Source organism: Chlorocebus sabaeus, chromosome 4, assembly GCF_047675955.1.
Source record: "Chlorocebus sabaeus isolate Y175 chromosome 4, mChlSab1.0.hap1, whole genome shotgun sequence".
In the NCBI taxonomy this organism is placed as follows: Eukaryota; Metazoa; Chordata; class Mammalia; order Primates; family Cercopithecidae; genus Chlorocebus; species Chlorocebus sabaeus.
The window spans coordinates 38463535-38477472 of NC_132907.1; the positions used below are offsets into that span (position 1 = coordinate 38463535).

General features: G+C 34.4%; 1 protein-coding gene across 2 annotated transcripts in view; it reads right to left on the bottom strand.

Moving 5' to 3' along the window:
• The window catches only part of MAP3K1 (mitogen-activated protein kinase kinase kinase 1), a 77988-nt gene that overhangs the window by 13535 nt on the left and 50515 nt on the right, over positions 1 to 13938 (bottom strand). For both annotated transcript variants that reach the window (XM_007973000.3, XM_007973008.3), the window contains exons 7-13: positions 9622 to 9743; positions 8900 to 8981; positions 8605 to 8788; positions 6198 to 6476; positions 2424 to 2545; positions 738 to 829; positions 268 to 457 (exon numbers count right to left, since the gene is read on the bottom strand). In XM_007973000.3, coding sequence (XP_007971191.2) covers positions 268 to 457; positions 738 to 829; positions 2424 to 2545; positions 6198 to 6476; positions 8605 to 8788; positions 8900 to 8981; positions 9622 to 9743 — 1071 coding nt within the window. The remainder of the gene's footprint in view (positions 1 to 267; positions 458 to 737; positions 830 to 2423; positions 2546 to 6197; positions 6477 to 8604; positions 8789 to 8899; positions 8982 to 9621; positions 9744 to 13938) is intronic.

The window sequence follows — 13938 nt, forward strand, 5'->3', positions numbered from 1 at the left end:
TACCGAAAAACACATGGAAACTTAAAAAATGGTAGTAATTTACAGCATGTATACTTCAAAAACCATTTCAGCATAAAGTATCTATAAATTTTAAATTAAACATCCTAGACTTTGGGTTTTCATATGTCAATCAAATATTAAGGTATCAGCAACCTATTTATGCTCTGTATTTTCTGAGTCTTTCAGAAATCTAAAATGTGTCATTCTTGAGGAGGGTGTAGGGAGGGCAGAAAGATACATATAATATATTTTCAGAAGAAAAATCACCTGATTTCAACAGGCTCAGCTTGTGAAACATCAGTACTGACAATATGAGGATAAAATTCAGCAGGAAATTCCAACAACAGTCTATCTATAAGACAAAGGCGGCCAAGAAGTTCTTGCCAATTGTTTGATTCAGTTTGGTTTCCAAGAATACAATTTAAGACATAATCAACACCACCAATACCAATGGATCCTACAAAAAGGAAAGTAAAAATAAGTGATTAAAAAATAGTGATATTAAAATCTAAAACAAGACATGATTAAATGGTATAAGGCCAACAAAAATATTCTGAACTATTTTCAAGAATTTCTCTCTCAGATTAATTCATATTTCTAACTGTAACACAGTGAATCAATTTATAAAATTACTTCAAAATCCTGTAAACTGCCTCATGAGATATTATGAGATTAGACAAGGCTGCTGAGGAACATGATAAAATATGCTATATTCATTTTAAGTGAAAAGTTATTACCAGCTTTTAGTATTTCTCTGCCAACTGCCAACTCTCCTGCTTGGCCTTTGCACAGTTCCAACAGCGTTGATATGGACAGCTGACTTGTGCGGCTAAAAAGCAAAGGAAAAGCAACATCAATCCTGGATCTTGGCTAAAATACTATATAATATTAGAGGCACTGTAATGCAAGGCCTTGTGAAAAAGTGGAGAAATGATGTTTTCAGGAGTGTTTACTTTTCCACCACTAAAATCACATGAACAATGTCACCATAAATAGTAATACTCATTTATTAGGTCTAATTTTGTAAATTTAACATATCCTTTATATTAAGCACAGAATCTTCAACAATGGCTCTTAGCAAGTATTGATTTAAATACCAAATTAGATAAAAGTCTTATTTGTTAAAAGAAAAAACAAAGACCTTGACATTTTGATTTCTGAACTTTCACTAAGAAGCTCTTGAATTAAAAACAAAACCTTCCCATCCAAAAACCCTCCATTTCCTTACATAGGCAGAATGAGGTCTGAATATTATAAAATCTCTCTACAGTATTTCTTATGTTCAGTCATTCAGGTGACCAGGTAAACAACCTAACTTTAAAGTTTCAAAAAGCGAGCAGCACAACAAATACCATGAGAACACTGAATTCTCAGAAATATACCTATTCTAATACTAAAAAATGACACTTTTCCTATGCATTTTGCAAATTACTTTTTAATTTGCATATTTTACAGATATACAATGTTTTCTCTAAGAAACAAGAAAACATCCAGTATTTTCAATCTATAGAGAAAACAACAGAGGCAAAAGAGACTTCATGAGATGAGAAATTCGTTAAAGGTAGGTACCTAATTTTTGAGACCCTGTGCAAACAGTCATTATGACTTGCAGAGGAAGAGAAAAGTGGTACTGAGAGAGCTCTAAATGGGTGAAACGGAAGAGGCAACACAAGGGAGATTCAACACTTGTTGCTAACCAAGATCTGCTGGGATAGAAAGAAATAGGAACTACCAAATAACTGTTCACAGTAGCTGTGATTATTAAATGAAAATTTTTCCTCCTATTTTATGGAAGGGGAAAATAAAAGAGAACCACTGGTCTGAAAAAAGCATGGCTTGTACTCATCTTTACTGTCACTGTACCTCAATCCTCTACTTCATATTTTTCTTTCCAGTCAGGGTTATTCTTGTTCCCTGTCAATTTTCAAGGATATTGCAGGAATATATAAAATCTAAAATTTTTTTGACTGAAACTGTCATAATTAGAGTAAAATTCCATTACACTGAAAATAATGAGATGGGTTTGTTAATTTTTTATCCTGATAATAAGACATATACAGGTGTAATGATCTTACTGGTTCCTATCCTGTGTAACCCATGAGATTATACCTTATGGATATAAATGTCAACTACAGTTCTTACCAACTGTACTTCAGATTATGCATGTTATTTAAGAGAATAACTCACAATACAATAATGTGGAGATCCATGCAGTTTGTTTGCCTGGCTGTTACTTGCCAGTAGTTCTTTCCCCCAGTCCTTAAGAGCTTCAAGTACTGCATTTCCATTTTAAATCTCACATTAAAAGACAATGTTCAAAGACTCATTTAATAAAATGTATCAGATATTCACTAGGTGTGAGGCTTGCTGTGAGGCACTTTTAAGACAAGAGGGTTTGAAGTGGTTCATCAATGAAGCCTTACCTATTGGCATCTGCACATTTGACTAGGATGGTGTCTACAACTGGCCGGAGAAGTCTCTGAAGTTTGATTCTTTCCGCTAAACTGTGGCAAGGAGTATATACCAGCATGGCTCTCAATGTTTTCTGAGGGAAAGAATCTGAAGGTCAGTTTATGTACACTTAAAAAGCATCAGAGATAATGGCCTAATGTGAGACAATATGAGCAACAAAATAAGATAGGAATAGATTATAACCCATAGAATAAGTAAGAATCCCATGCGTCTGTAATGATACAAACAACTAACTAAATGAATGGGGTAGAAAGGAATTTTCTGAACTCTTTTCTCTGCAATTTTTAGAAGTCTGAATTCATTTCAAGACGTAAAGTTAAAAAAAATTATTTTTAAAAAGAAAAAGAACCGGAGCCAACCTGAAAGGGCTCTCAATAGTCAACGCTGGAATAATTAGAGCAACAAAACAAATGATAGTAGTACTGGGTTGCAACCCATAGAATAAAAGGAATACCCAGGAGCCTACACTGACGTAAATTAAAAATTGAATAGGTACATAAACGGAGAAGCTCTACTTTATAGAATAATTCCAATTAATTTAGAAGGAATGAGGAAAACAGAAAATCACCATTAGAACACCATTTTTTAAAAAAATTATACTTTAAGTTCTGGGGCACATGTGCAGAACGTGCAGGTTTGTTATATAGGTATACACATGCCATGGTAGTTTGCTGCATCTATCACCCCATCATCTACATTAGGTATTTCTTGTAATGCTATCCCGTCCCTAGCCCCTGACCCCCGACAGGCCCTGGTGTGTGATGCTCCCCTCCCTGTGCCCATGAGAGCACCATTTTTAATGGTGTAGTAATAACTGCTATAGGCAAGATCCACAAATGTTTTTAAAATCAGTGGACAAAATTTTGAGGTGAAATAGGATATTTGCATAATCTCAAAGTAACTCTCACAAGATATCTATGAATATTAATTTTACAGCAGGGAAACTTGGTAGATATTACCTTAACTGACAGCATCACCAATAATAAAAGCCATGGACATATGTACCCACTGACATGATGCAATGAGAAAGGCCTATCACCTCTGTGGCATTCTTGTGAAAAATATGTAACTTCCATCTAATCATGAGAAAACATCAGAGAAACCCAAATTGAGGGACATTCTACAAAATAACTGGCCAGTATACTTTGAAAGTATCTGTCAAGGTCATTAAAAACTAGGAAAGGGTGAGGAACTGTCATGGATGAGAAGACATTAAGGAGACATGGTGACTAAATGCACTGTGGGATCCTGGATTGGATCCTGGGACAGAAAAAAGACAACAGCAGAAAAGCTGGTAAAATCTGAATAAAGTCTGCAGTTTAGCTATGAAGGGCACTGTTGGGCAACAGGAGAGATTTCAGTATAAACTTTATAGTACAAAACAGTATTGTGATTAATGTTAATGTGCTGACTGTATATGGAAGAACAAATGGAATTATGTATTTGGTTTTAAGAGACACATATTTAAGTATTTGAGGAGAAAGTGTCATGATGCCTGCAAAAAACTCTCAAATGGTTCAGCAAAAAAAAAAAAAAAAAAAAAAAAAATTATACATGGAGAGGGAGGGAGAAGAAAAAAAGGAAGAGACAGAGGAAGGGGACATAAGGGAAAGGGAAAGGGTGAGCTTTAAGAGCAGAAGCCATTTCTGCCTTCGTGGAGCCTGGTATCCCTTTATACAATCTTTGTGCTGTAAGAACTCATAAGCTAGTTGGGAAACAGTCTTAAGAAGAAACAACCATGAGAGTAAGGCAGTTACACTGCGCACAAAAAGAGTAACACGGCAAAGGCTTTGCAGAAAAGGAACTGGCGAAAAGAGGATTTTATTTAGTCAAGTATGCCTGAAGGTTTGTGTTGGAAAATAGTGAGAAAGCGGCAAAATGTTGGGCCAATTGGTCTTTATTCTACAGTATGCTGGTCCCTCCAGATGCTACGTGAAGAAACAGGCTGTAGCAAAATAACTCTGGGAAACAATGCATTCTACCCTTTGATCCTTTAGGTTCACAATGTACACTAGCTTACTGAAGGATCCTAGAAGTCTTTCAGTCAACAGACCTAGTTATCCTTGTGTAATCCAGTGTTCACCAATCTTAACTGAATACAGGACTCTTTCTTCAGGGAACTTTTCACAACCCTGCCAAACTTCCACAGAATATGCTTTAGGAATGTCGTTGAAGAAACAGAAACCTCTAAAGGTTTCTAAACGAGTTGGGGGATAATTAAACTTGTGTTTAAGAAATGATAACTATTCATGTTCTTACAATGTGCCAGGCATACAGTTGAAAGTTTCTACATAATCTAATTTCAAATCTAAGGGGTATTTTCATTATTTTATGGGTGAGAAAACTGAAGTTTATTTAAGAGAGGTTAAGTAACCTTCGTAAAGTCACCATGCTAGCAAAAGGGAGAACCAGAATTTGAATCCAGGTCTGTCTCTATGATCTTGATCATGTGTTCAGATTGCCTAGGCTAGTCCAACTTTAACCAGCACATCATGCAAGCACTGTGGCTGAAATGATAAATTATGAGATCACTCAATTGTGACTCCAAACCCATGTTCATAACTGTCATGCTGTATTACCTGTCAAGAAGATTCATTAGGCCCAATCGTTAGAGGATGGATTAGAAAAAGACTGAGGTTCCGGGGAAGCCTACAGACTACTCATGAATTTTAAAAACAGACCAGGTAAGAATTAAAGTAGTGGTTCTGAATTGGGGGCAGTTTTGACCCCTGGAGACATTTGGCAATGCCTGGAGACATTCTTGGTTGTCATGACTGTGGGCATGACTGGGTGGGGGTGGGCTTGCTCCTGGTATCTAATGGGTAGAGACCAGGGATGTTGCCACAGTACACACAGGACAACATTCCTGGCTCTCCCCCCACCCTGCAACAAATAATTATCTAACAAATGTTAATAGTACTGAGGTTGAGAAACCCTATTCTAAAGAGACAGATACTCCTAAATTACCTCCTTGTCACTCTATTCCACTCATGAAAGAACTTTTAACAGGTTAAACTGAAAAAGCAATTCAATGATCTATGTCATGGAACCCTTTTCTTTTAAAAGGCTTTTGAATCTCCACGACAGTGTTTATTAAAAATCAAAATGTTTATTAAAAACATATCTTCCTTAATATCTGATACATTTTTTAAAAAATCAGAGTAACAGTGATAACTTTGCCATCCCAAAAAGCATTTTTAATTTGGTCATGTATAAGGTATCTGCTCAGAAAAACGTAAAGATATGAACAGCAAGACACTAAAAAAGTCTTTAAAAATTAGCAAGCTTGTCTAGCTCGTCCTATTTGTTGTTGTTCTGTTTTGATTTGTTTTAGACTTTAGCAGCCTGAAGCCATGGTGTTTAGTCTGTCTCTAGGGATAAGCGGAAAAGGAGGATGACGAAGGAGCTTTACTGTCCCAACCAGAAACAGAAACTAAGAAACCATAACTGTATTCTCTCCCTCGGATACTCCTGGAAAGTCTTTAAAACAATGAAACTAAACAGTGAAATAGCATATAAGAAACCTTGGACATACATCATAAAACCAGTAAAATTCAAATAAACAGAATAAAAGAAAAATTGTAATTTCCTGGAATTATGGAACAAAAATAAAATTTGGACTTTCCAAAATTAAGTAAAGTAGCTTTATTGTATCTTAAAAACACTATGACCCATCAAAAAACCCCAAACCCATAATGATATGATTATGGAATAAAGCTACTTACTAAAGCAGCAACGTACACTTTGTAGACAGGGTCAGCACAGACCATTGACAGAACGTTGCAGCATGCCTCCACCACATCTCCTGAGATACTTGTCTGGGAAGACCCACTGGCAGCTCCCCCACTCGGGCTGCTTCCACTGCTGCCCCCGGAATTTCCAGTGCTCTCCCCATTTGCCAATAGCAGGGCCCCACTGACATCATGGGAAAGACGCCTGAGGGCCATCTCTCTCACATTCCAGTTTCTAGAAAATAAGCAGCCAACGAGTTCCATTCCAAACACCTGGATCAAACACACACAATGAATTCAATGTAAAGAAAAGCTTATGGACCCAGAGTATTTTGAGTTTAGCATCATTTTTGATTACTACATAAAAACTGGGCATTTCTTAAATCTTCACCATCCTTCACAACTTCAAATATATCCAGCCACTTAAACATCATAAGGAAGAATTTTATACTCAAGTTTAACTGGTAATTATCCAAAGTCATTAATATTTATTAGTTCAGGTAAAATTAATAATAAACTCCATTAAGTCATTAGATGGCTATACATACATTCTATGCCTCTATTGTCCCCCATGCTTACCAAAACGCCAAAAAAACTGAAAACCTCAACTCCGTATTCATATTAAGGTAGTTTAAAGAGAAAAACTGGAGCAAGATTAAGAAAAGAAAAAAAAAAGATCAAAAAAGGCACCAGGAGAAGGTTAAGAGATACAGAGTTATTTCTCTTACAGACAAGAGCAGTAAGTAAAACACATTTAATTAGTTTTTGTCTGTACAAAAAGGTTTAAAAAACTAAACAGGTAGGACTGTAAAACGAACGGAGTGGACAAATCAAACTGAAGAAAAAATGCTTGTGTTCGAGTAAGCAAAGGAAAACGGTAGACACAGAGTTATAGTACATGCTGTTACCCTCGTCAATCCCATGCTCCAGAAGCCAGAGTCCCTACAGTGAGGAAAGCGTGAAGGGTCTTTCCCTTCACGCTTTATGGGCCAATTAGCTAAAAGCAAGCTTAATACCTAAGATAATTCATCATGTGAAAAATGTCTAAATATTAAAGATGAATAAACACAACTTTTGGAAAAATGGATCATGACATACTTATTTACATGTGTTTTGTTATAAAGGGATATTATAGGAGAATGAACCAACTAGAATATAGTGAGCTTCTGGTACTGTTAAGTAGTGTACCACTACCTATGTTTTAACTGTCTTACCTAATATGCTTAATAAAAAGCTAGGAATATAGAGCCTAGTCTGACCTAAAGCTTAGGCAAAACAAACTAGACCATATCCTTGAAAGAATGAAATCTAACAGCTCAGAATCAACTTGAGAGTTCTTTGATGGGTCATGAAAGGGCAGGTGAGGACCTATGTTCATTAATATTTCATTAAATTTCATTAATGGACTAGATACAAGAATATGTGTTTAATATTTTTGCAGATTTTATTAGATTCATAAATGGGTTGCTAATATGCTAAGAGAATTCCAAAGGTGCAGGACTGTAATGGTCACAAAAGAAAAATGAAACAAATCCTAATGATATATAAGCTCAATGTGTTAATACATCTGTTCACAAATTTAATTCAACAGAATTTAACAGATTACTGAAAATAACTATTTTACTTCATTATTCTCTGGTACAGACCTGTCTGGTTTTAGATCCTACATTTAAAAAATAATAGACTAAGCATTCAACAACCAAGAAAATCATTACAAACCAACTGACAAAAAAGCCCTACTTACTGAGGATGAAAAAGCATTCAATCAGAAGAGATGGTAAAGGGATGGAAAACTGTTCTTACAAATCAAAATGATGAACTCAAGGTAACTATCACATATTTTTTCTTATTCTTCTGCTCTGCAATTATTAAGCACCCATTGTATGCCATTAGGATATGAAAGGAGAAATTAATTTTAAATGGCAGCAAATAAGAAACATGATAAAAATTCTTGGCAGGAATGGGGATTAAACATTGTTGAAAAGTTAGCACTGAAGGGTTCTGGTTTCTATCCTTCTATCCTTGAATAACCCTGTATATCTGTTAGTTCAGGAAAAGATGTTTCTAGATACGTGAAGTGAAACCACAAGGAAGTTTTTTTTATTTTTTTATTTTTTTATTTTTTATTTTTTATTTTTTTTTGAGACGGAGTCTTGCTCTGTCGCCCAGGCTGGAGTGCCGTGGCAGGATATCGGCACAAGGAAGTTTTGAAGTTGAAACTGTATAATAAGCAGTATAGTATTAATACCAAAAGTAACATTAAAATTTCCAAAGGAATAAAGGTCATGATGAAGGCAAGCAAAAGTATTTTTTAAATTATAAACAACTGAGGGAAGGAGACAAATACATTAATTGATTTATAAATATTTCTTTGAGAAATGAAAAACAAAGAACTACTTACCTGAATCCATGGCTCAGCTAAATCTTTGTAAGCAGGAGGGATTTGCTGAGTTCCATAATGAGTAAGGTTAAAATTGCTCTCTTGATTCCTTCTTTGTGATCCAGCCAAAGGCTGCTGCTGTACGGTTTGCTGCTGTGCAGCTCTGAGGGAAGAAGGGGAATCCACAGGACTTGACAATTCGTGGCTAAAATGAAAAATAACAAAACTTGCTTTAAAAAAATTAACAGATTTAAACCACACTTTGAGAAATTTAAAAAAATTAAACATATACATATCATTTTTTCAAAATTATTACCTGTAGAAATCATGAGACCTCCACTTAGATCTACAAAGGGGACATATTAAAGGTTCTCTATTTCTTCTACACTCTTCTGCCCCTGAAAAATTACAGAAACAAAATCTTACAAAAATGTAAATGCTTAACATTATTTATATTTCGTAACTGTTTATAATAATTAGTTTACAGGATTTATAGAGAAGGAACCTCAAAAATAATCTAAACATTTATCTGAAAGCAAGTACACACAGCAGGTTAAATGATTTTGATTTGCAAATGCTATTTTATTCATTCTGATAATGTTACTATTAACATTAATAGTTAATATTACTATTTTTCCAATGTTAATATTACTATTTTTTCAAACGTTCTGCCCTGTTTGACTACTAGGTAAAGTCCTTCCAAACCTTACTTTGATGCTAGCCTTTCTGTAATGCCTGCCCAGGTCTTCTTCCACCTCCTTCCCTTCATGTATACCTTCCAGATTGAAACTGTTTCTAATTCTATGCACTTCTTCCATTATCACCTATGTCACACTTTATTGCGTTTCTTTGCTCACATAGATCATCTCCTAAAGATCCTACATTCCCATTTGCTGAAAACTCTTCACAAAGGACTTAGATATACTGTTTTTATTCTCTCATCAATCTCCCTTCAAGCCATGTTACACTCTTAAATAACATAGCTAGCTCAGAGAGCAACTGTGCTAAATAAGGATAGAGAGAAAAAGAGCCACATACAAATTGACATGCAGTGGTGGTGCAGCTTGTTCCTGCAGCCGTCTTCACACACTGTAAGACTTTCTTCATCCAGCATGCCCAATAAGCAAATAGGACACATCTGCTCCTCTTCATCCTTTATACTATAGAAAAGGGGAAGAAAAAGTATTAAACATAAAAGAATATAAAGCAGAACTGATATGCTAAAAACACTTTCTGCTTGCTTAGAATATAAATACAGTAGAAATTCTTGTTTAAGAGCATCTTACATACTAAGAGATACATATTTATGCTATTAATATACAGTAATTTAAAATCAGATTAACACACGAGTACTTATAGACTGTAGGTGTGAGTTAACTTTCTTTGTGATGAAAACAATACAGACTGTAATCTTAGAAAGAACATTTGTATCTCCCAAATTCTGCTACTGTACCTTTAGAATAAACCAACAGGTTTGAGTACGTACAAAAATATACTACATGGTACTAGTTTCAAGATTTTAAGTGCTGGCGGACCTTAGAGCTCAAAGATTCCACATCCTAAATTTAAATGCCTATTTCAGAAATTTCTGGTGGCAGTATGAACTGGTCCAACTTTCCTAGAAATGAATCTAGGAACACGTCACATTTTAAGGGTACACAATCTTTCACCTAGACTTCTAGGAATGTATCATAAGAAAATAAAAAGACAAATATATAGAGATGTATGTATGAAAACGTCCACTGCAGTATTATTTAGAATAACGAAAAGAAATCAAAACAACCAAATGAATGCCAAAAGGAGGTTAAACAAATTACGGCAAACCCAGACACCTTGAAGCCTTTAAAAAGGAACAGAGAGATCCATAAATGAGGTCAAAATAAAACTACCATGTATAGAATGATTCCATTTATGGCAAAATTGCAGCATAATGAGTAATTATATTGCATATACTTGATTATCTCTAATATACAAAGTATTTTTAAAAATCAGTAAGAAAAATACTAATAGTAAAATGGACAAAGGAAATAAAAAGACAACCGGAATAAAGAATAATAGATTGGTAACATCTGACCCTCATAATGGCATAGAAAACCAGGTTCTCATATCTGGTAGAAGTAAAAACTAAGGAAATTTTGTTAGTATTTCTTAAAATACTACATGTATATATTCATGACCTAAAAATCCTATTTCCTAGGATGCTATCCCTACATATTTTAAGTATGTAAACAAACAACTGGAGGTGTACTTAATGTACATTAATTAAGGCAATGGCTAAATAAATTATGGTGTACCAACATAACCTTATACAGCCATGAAAAGAAAAAAGTATGTAATCTGGTAATGACGTGGAAAAATATTCTTTATATATAAAGTAAAAGTAAATGAAAATTGCACACCAGAACATATGGCATGACTTTGTTTAAAAACAGTAAGACAGCTGAGAGAAATATGGATGGGGGAACGTGCATGCATCTGTTTGTCGGCCGAAGTACGGAGTGTGCAAAGAAGAGTTTCACTCCTTGATTTATGTAATTTTTAAAAGTTGTATTAAATAGTTAACAGTAGTTATTTTGTGTGCAGCCAGGCTAGAGAAAGAGGACTTTAGTTCTCTCTTTCATAAATGTTTTTAATTAAATCTTCATGATGTGAGGGATGGCTTTTAAAAATCAACAGCCGTATTTCCATTATAAAATAAAGACAAGGCTCTGGGATGTTAAATAAGTTGCCTCAAATCAAAATCAGTTTGTGGCAGATCTATCATTACACTTTTATCTGAGAAGAACATGCCATAAACTTACAACGTCTAAATTTTAGAGTCTGCTAAGCTAGGCCCAATATTGCACTTCTACTATCTTCAACTATTAGGTTGGTGCAAAAGTAATTGAGGTTTTGGCCATTACTTCTAATTTTTTGAATCCTAATTTTGCCATTAGAAGTAATGGCAAAAACGGCAATTACTTTTCCCTGAAAAAACAGATCTGAGTAACTAGCAGCAAAATAACCAGTTCCCCAAATGCACAAAAAGCTTTCCAAAAAAGCTAATCAAACAAGTCAGCAAAGTCATCATGGGTGATTCCTGAGATGAAGGCACACTTACTAGTCTCTCCCTCCTGATGTACCTGCCCCCTCTCTTTTCCTAATTGTAGAGCTACTTAGGATGCAGAAAAACTGTCAGAATATGCATGCATTAGTAATGAAGAATTAACAGTAGCATTACAGAAATGATGTATACAACTATCTATAATAAAAATATTCATGGCAAAAATAATCCAAGGTCAACTAACTCTTCATATAATTACACCAAAATTAAGCTTATTCATAAGAGGAAAATAAAGTTTCACAATTTAGTCAAATCACAAGTGCAACTTACTAAATACTTCTCTGACAACAAAAAGAATACCATTCTGGGGTATTTCCTGTCCATCTTTTTTCCAAGTACATATTTTGTAAGCATTGTTCAATCATTTATGTATATATATATATGCACTATTTCATATTTAAAAAATTTTTATTATAAAATTGCACTTCAACTCTTCATATACATAATTCTTTCTTTTTTTTTTTTGTTGTGGCAACATATGCATAACATAAAATCTACCATCTTAACCATTTGTAAGTGTACAGGTCAGTGGTATTAAATGCCTTCATGCTGTGCAACCATCACCACTATGTGTCTCCAGTATTCATCTTGTAAAACTGAAACCCTATACCCATTAAACACGATTCTTCACGATCTCCTTCCTCCAGCCTCTGGCAACTACCATTCTACGTTTTTTTCTGAGACAGGATCTTGCTCTGTCTCCCAGACTGTAGTACAGCGGCACAAGTATAGCTCACTGCAGTCTCGAACTCCTGGGCTCAAGAGATCCCCCTGCCTCAGCCTCCTGAGTAGCTGGGACCACAGGCGCATGCCACCCATGCCTGGCTAATTTTTCTTTTCTTTTCTCTCTCTCTTTTTTTTTTTTGGTAGAGACAGGGTCACACTATGTTGCCCAGGCTAGTCAGGAACTCCTGGGATCAAGTAGTCTTCCCACCTAGGGTCATTCTACTTTCTGTCTCTATGGTTTTGACTAAGTATCTCATGTAAGTGAAATTATACAGTATTTGTCTTTTTGTGACTGGCTTATTTTGCTTAGCATAATGTCCTAAAGGTTCATCCATGTTGTAGCACACTTCCTTCCTTTGTAAAGCTGAGTAATATTCCACTATGTGTATATCCCACATTATCCATTCATCCATTGATGGACACTTGGGTTGCTTCCACCACATAATTTTTAATGCCGCCATAATTTTCCACTGACTAGAAAGATCCTGTTTTAAGTATCCATTAATAATGTTGGACATATAAGCTGTTTCCATATTTTTACATTTTAAGAAACCATTACAAACATCTTTGTACACATTTTTTCTTGACATTTCAGATTTTTTTTAGCATAGTTTTTTCTGAAGCAAAATTACATGAGTATAGAGTAGGGAGTAACAAACTTATAAAGAAAACAAATTAGCCTGTGGACTACTTGTGTAAATACAGTTTTACTGAACATAGCCATCCCCATTTATTTATATATCGTCTTCAGCTATTTTCAGGCTATAAGGGCAGAGCTGAGTAGTTTTTAAACTAATACTTGAAAAATATTTAAATTTAAAATACTATTAAAAAATATTTAAAGTTTAAAAAAAGTTACCTACAATAACCCCTCCTATAAATAACCAGTGAAGTTCTTATTCTTCCGATTTTTACATACCTGTAATACCTTTCCTATATAAAACTGGGTTCATGCATAATATATTATTATAATCTAGATTTGGTTTTACTTACTGACATTTTCCCAGGTCATTCAATGTTTTCCAAAAGCATAATTTTAATGCCTACATGACATTCTTAACATGATACACTAATTTAATCATTCAATTGCTACTGGATATTTAAATTGTTTCTAATTTTTCACTATAATACTATGAGAAGCAGTCATATATGATATATGTAAGGCTTGTGCATTTCTCAGATTAAACTTTTACTTAAGAAGAACATTTACTGGATCAATGAATATAAATGTTTTTAAAAGCCATATTACTTTTTTTCTTCAAAGGCTATATTGCTTTATATACAATCAAGCACATCCTTACAATAACTAAATGACATCATTTAAAAAGTCTTCCATTATTTCAGTAAAAACTGGTATCTTTTTTAAAAAAATGAACATTTCTTTAGTTATCAGGTTGAATGCACAGTTTTTGTGTTTCTTAGCCCCTTAGAATTCTTTTTTAGTGCATATTCTCTTTATGCCCTTCATTTTCAATTGAATTTTAAATTTGTTTATCCTAATTGTTTTATTATTGTTTGTGGCATAC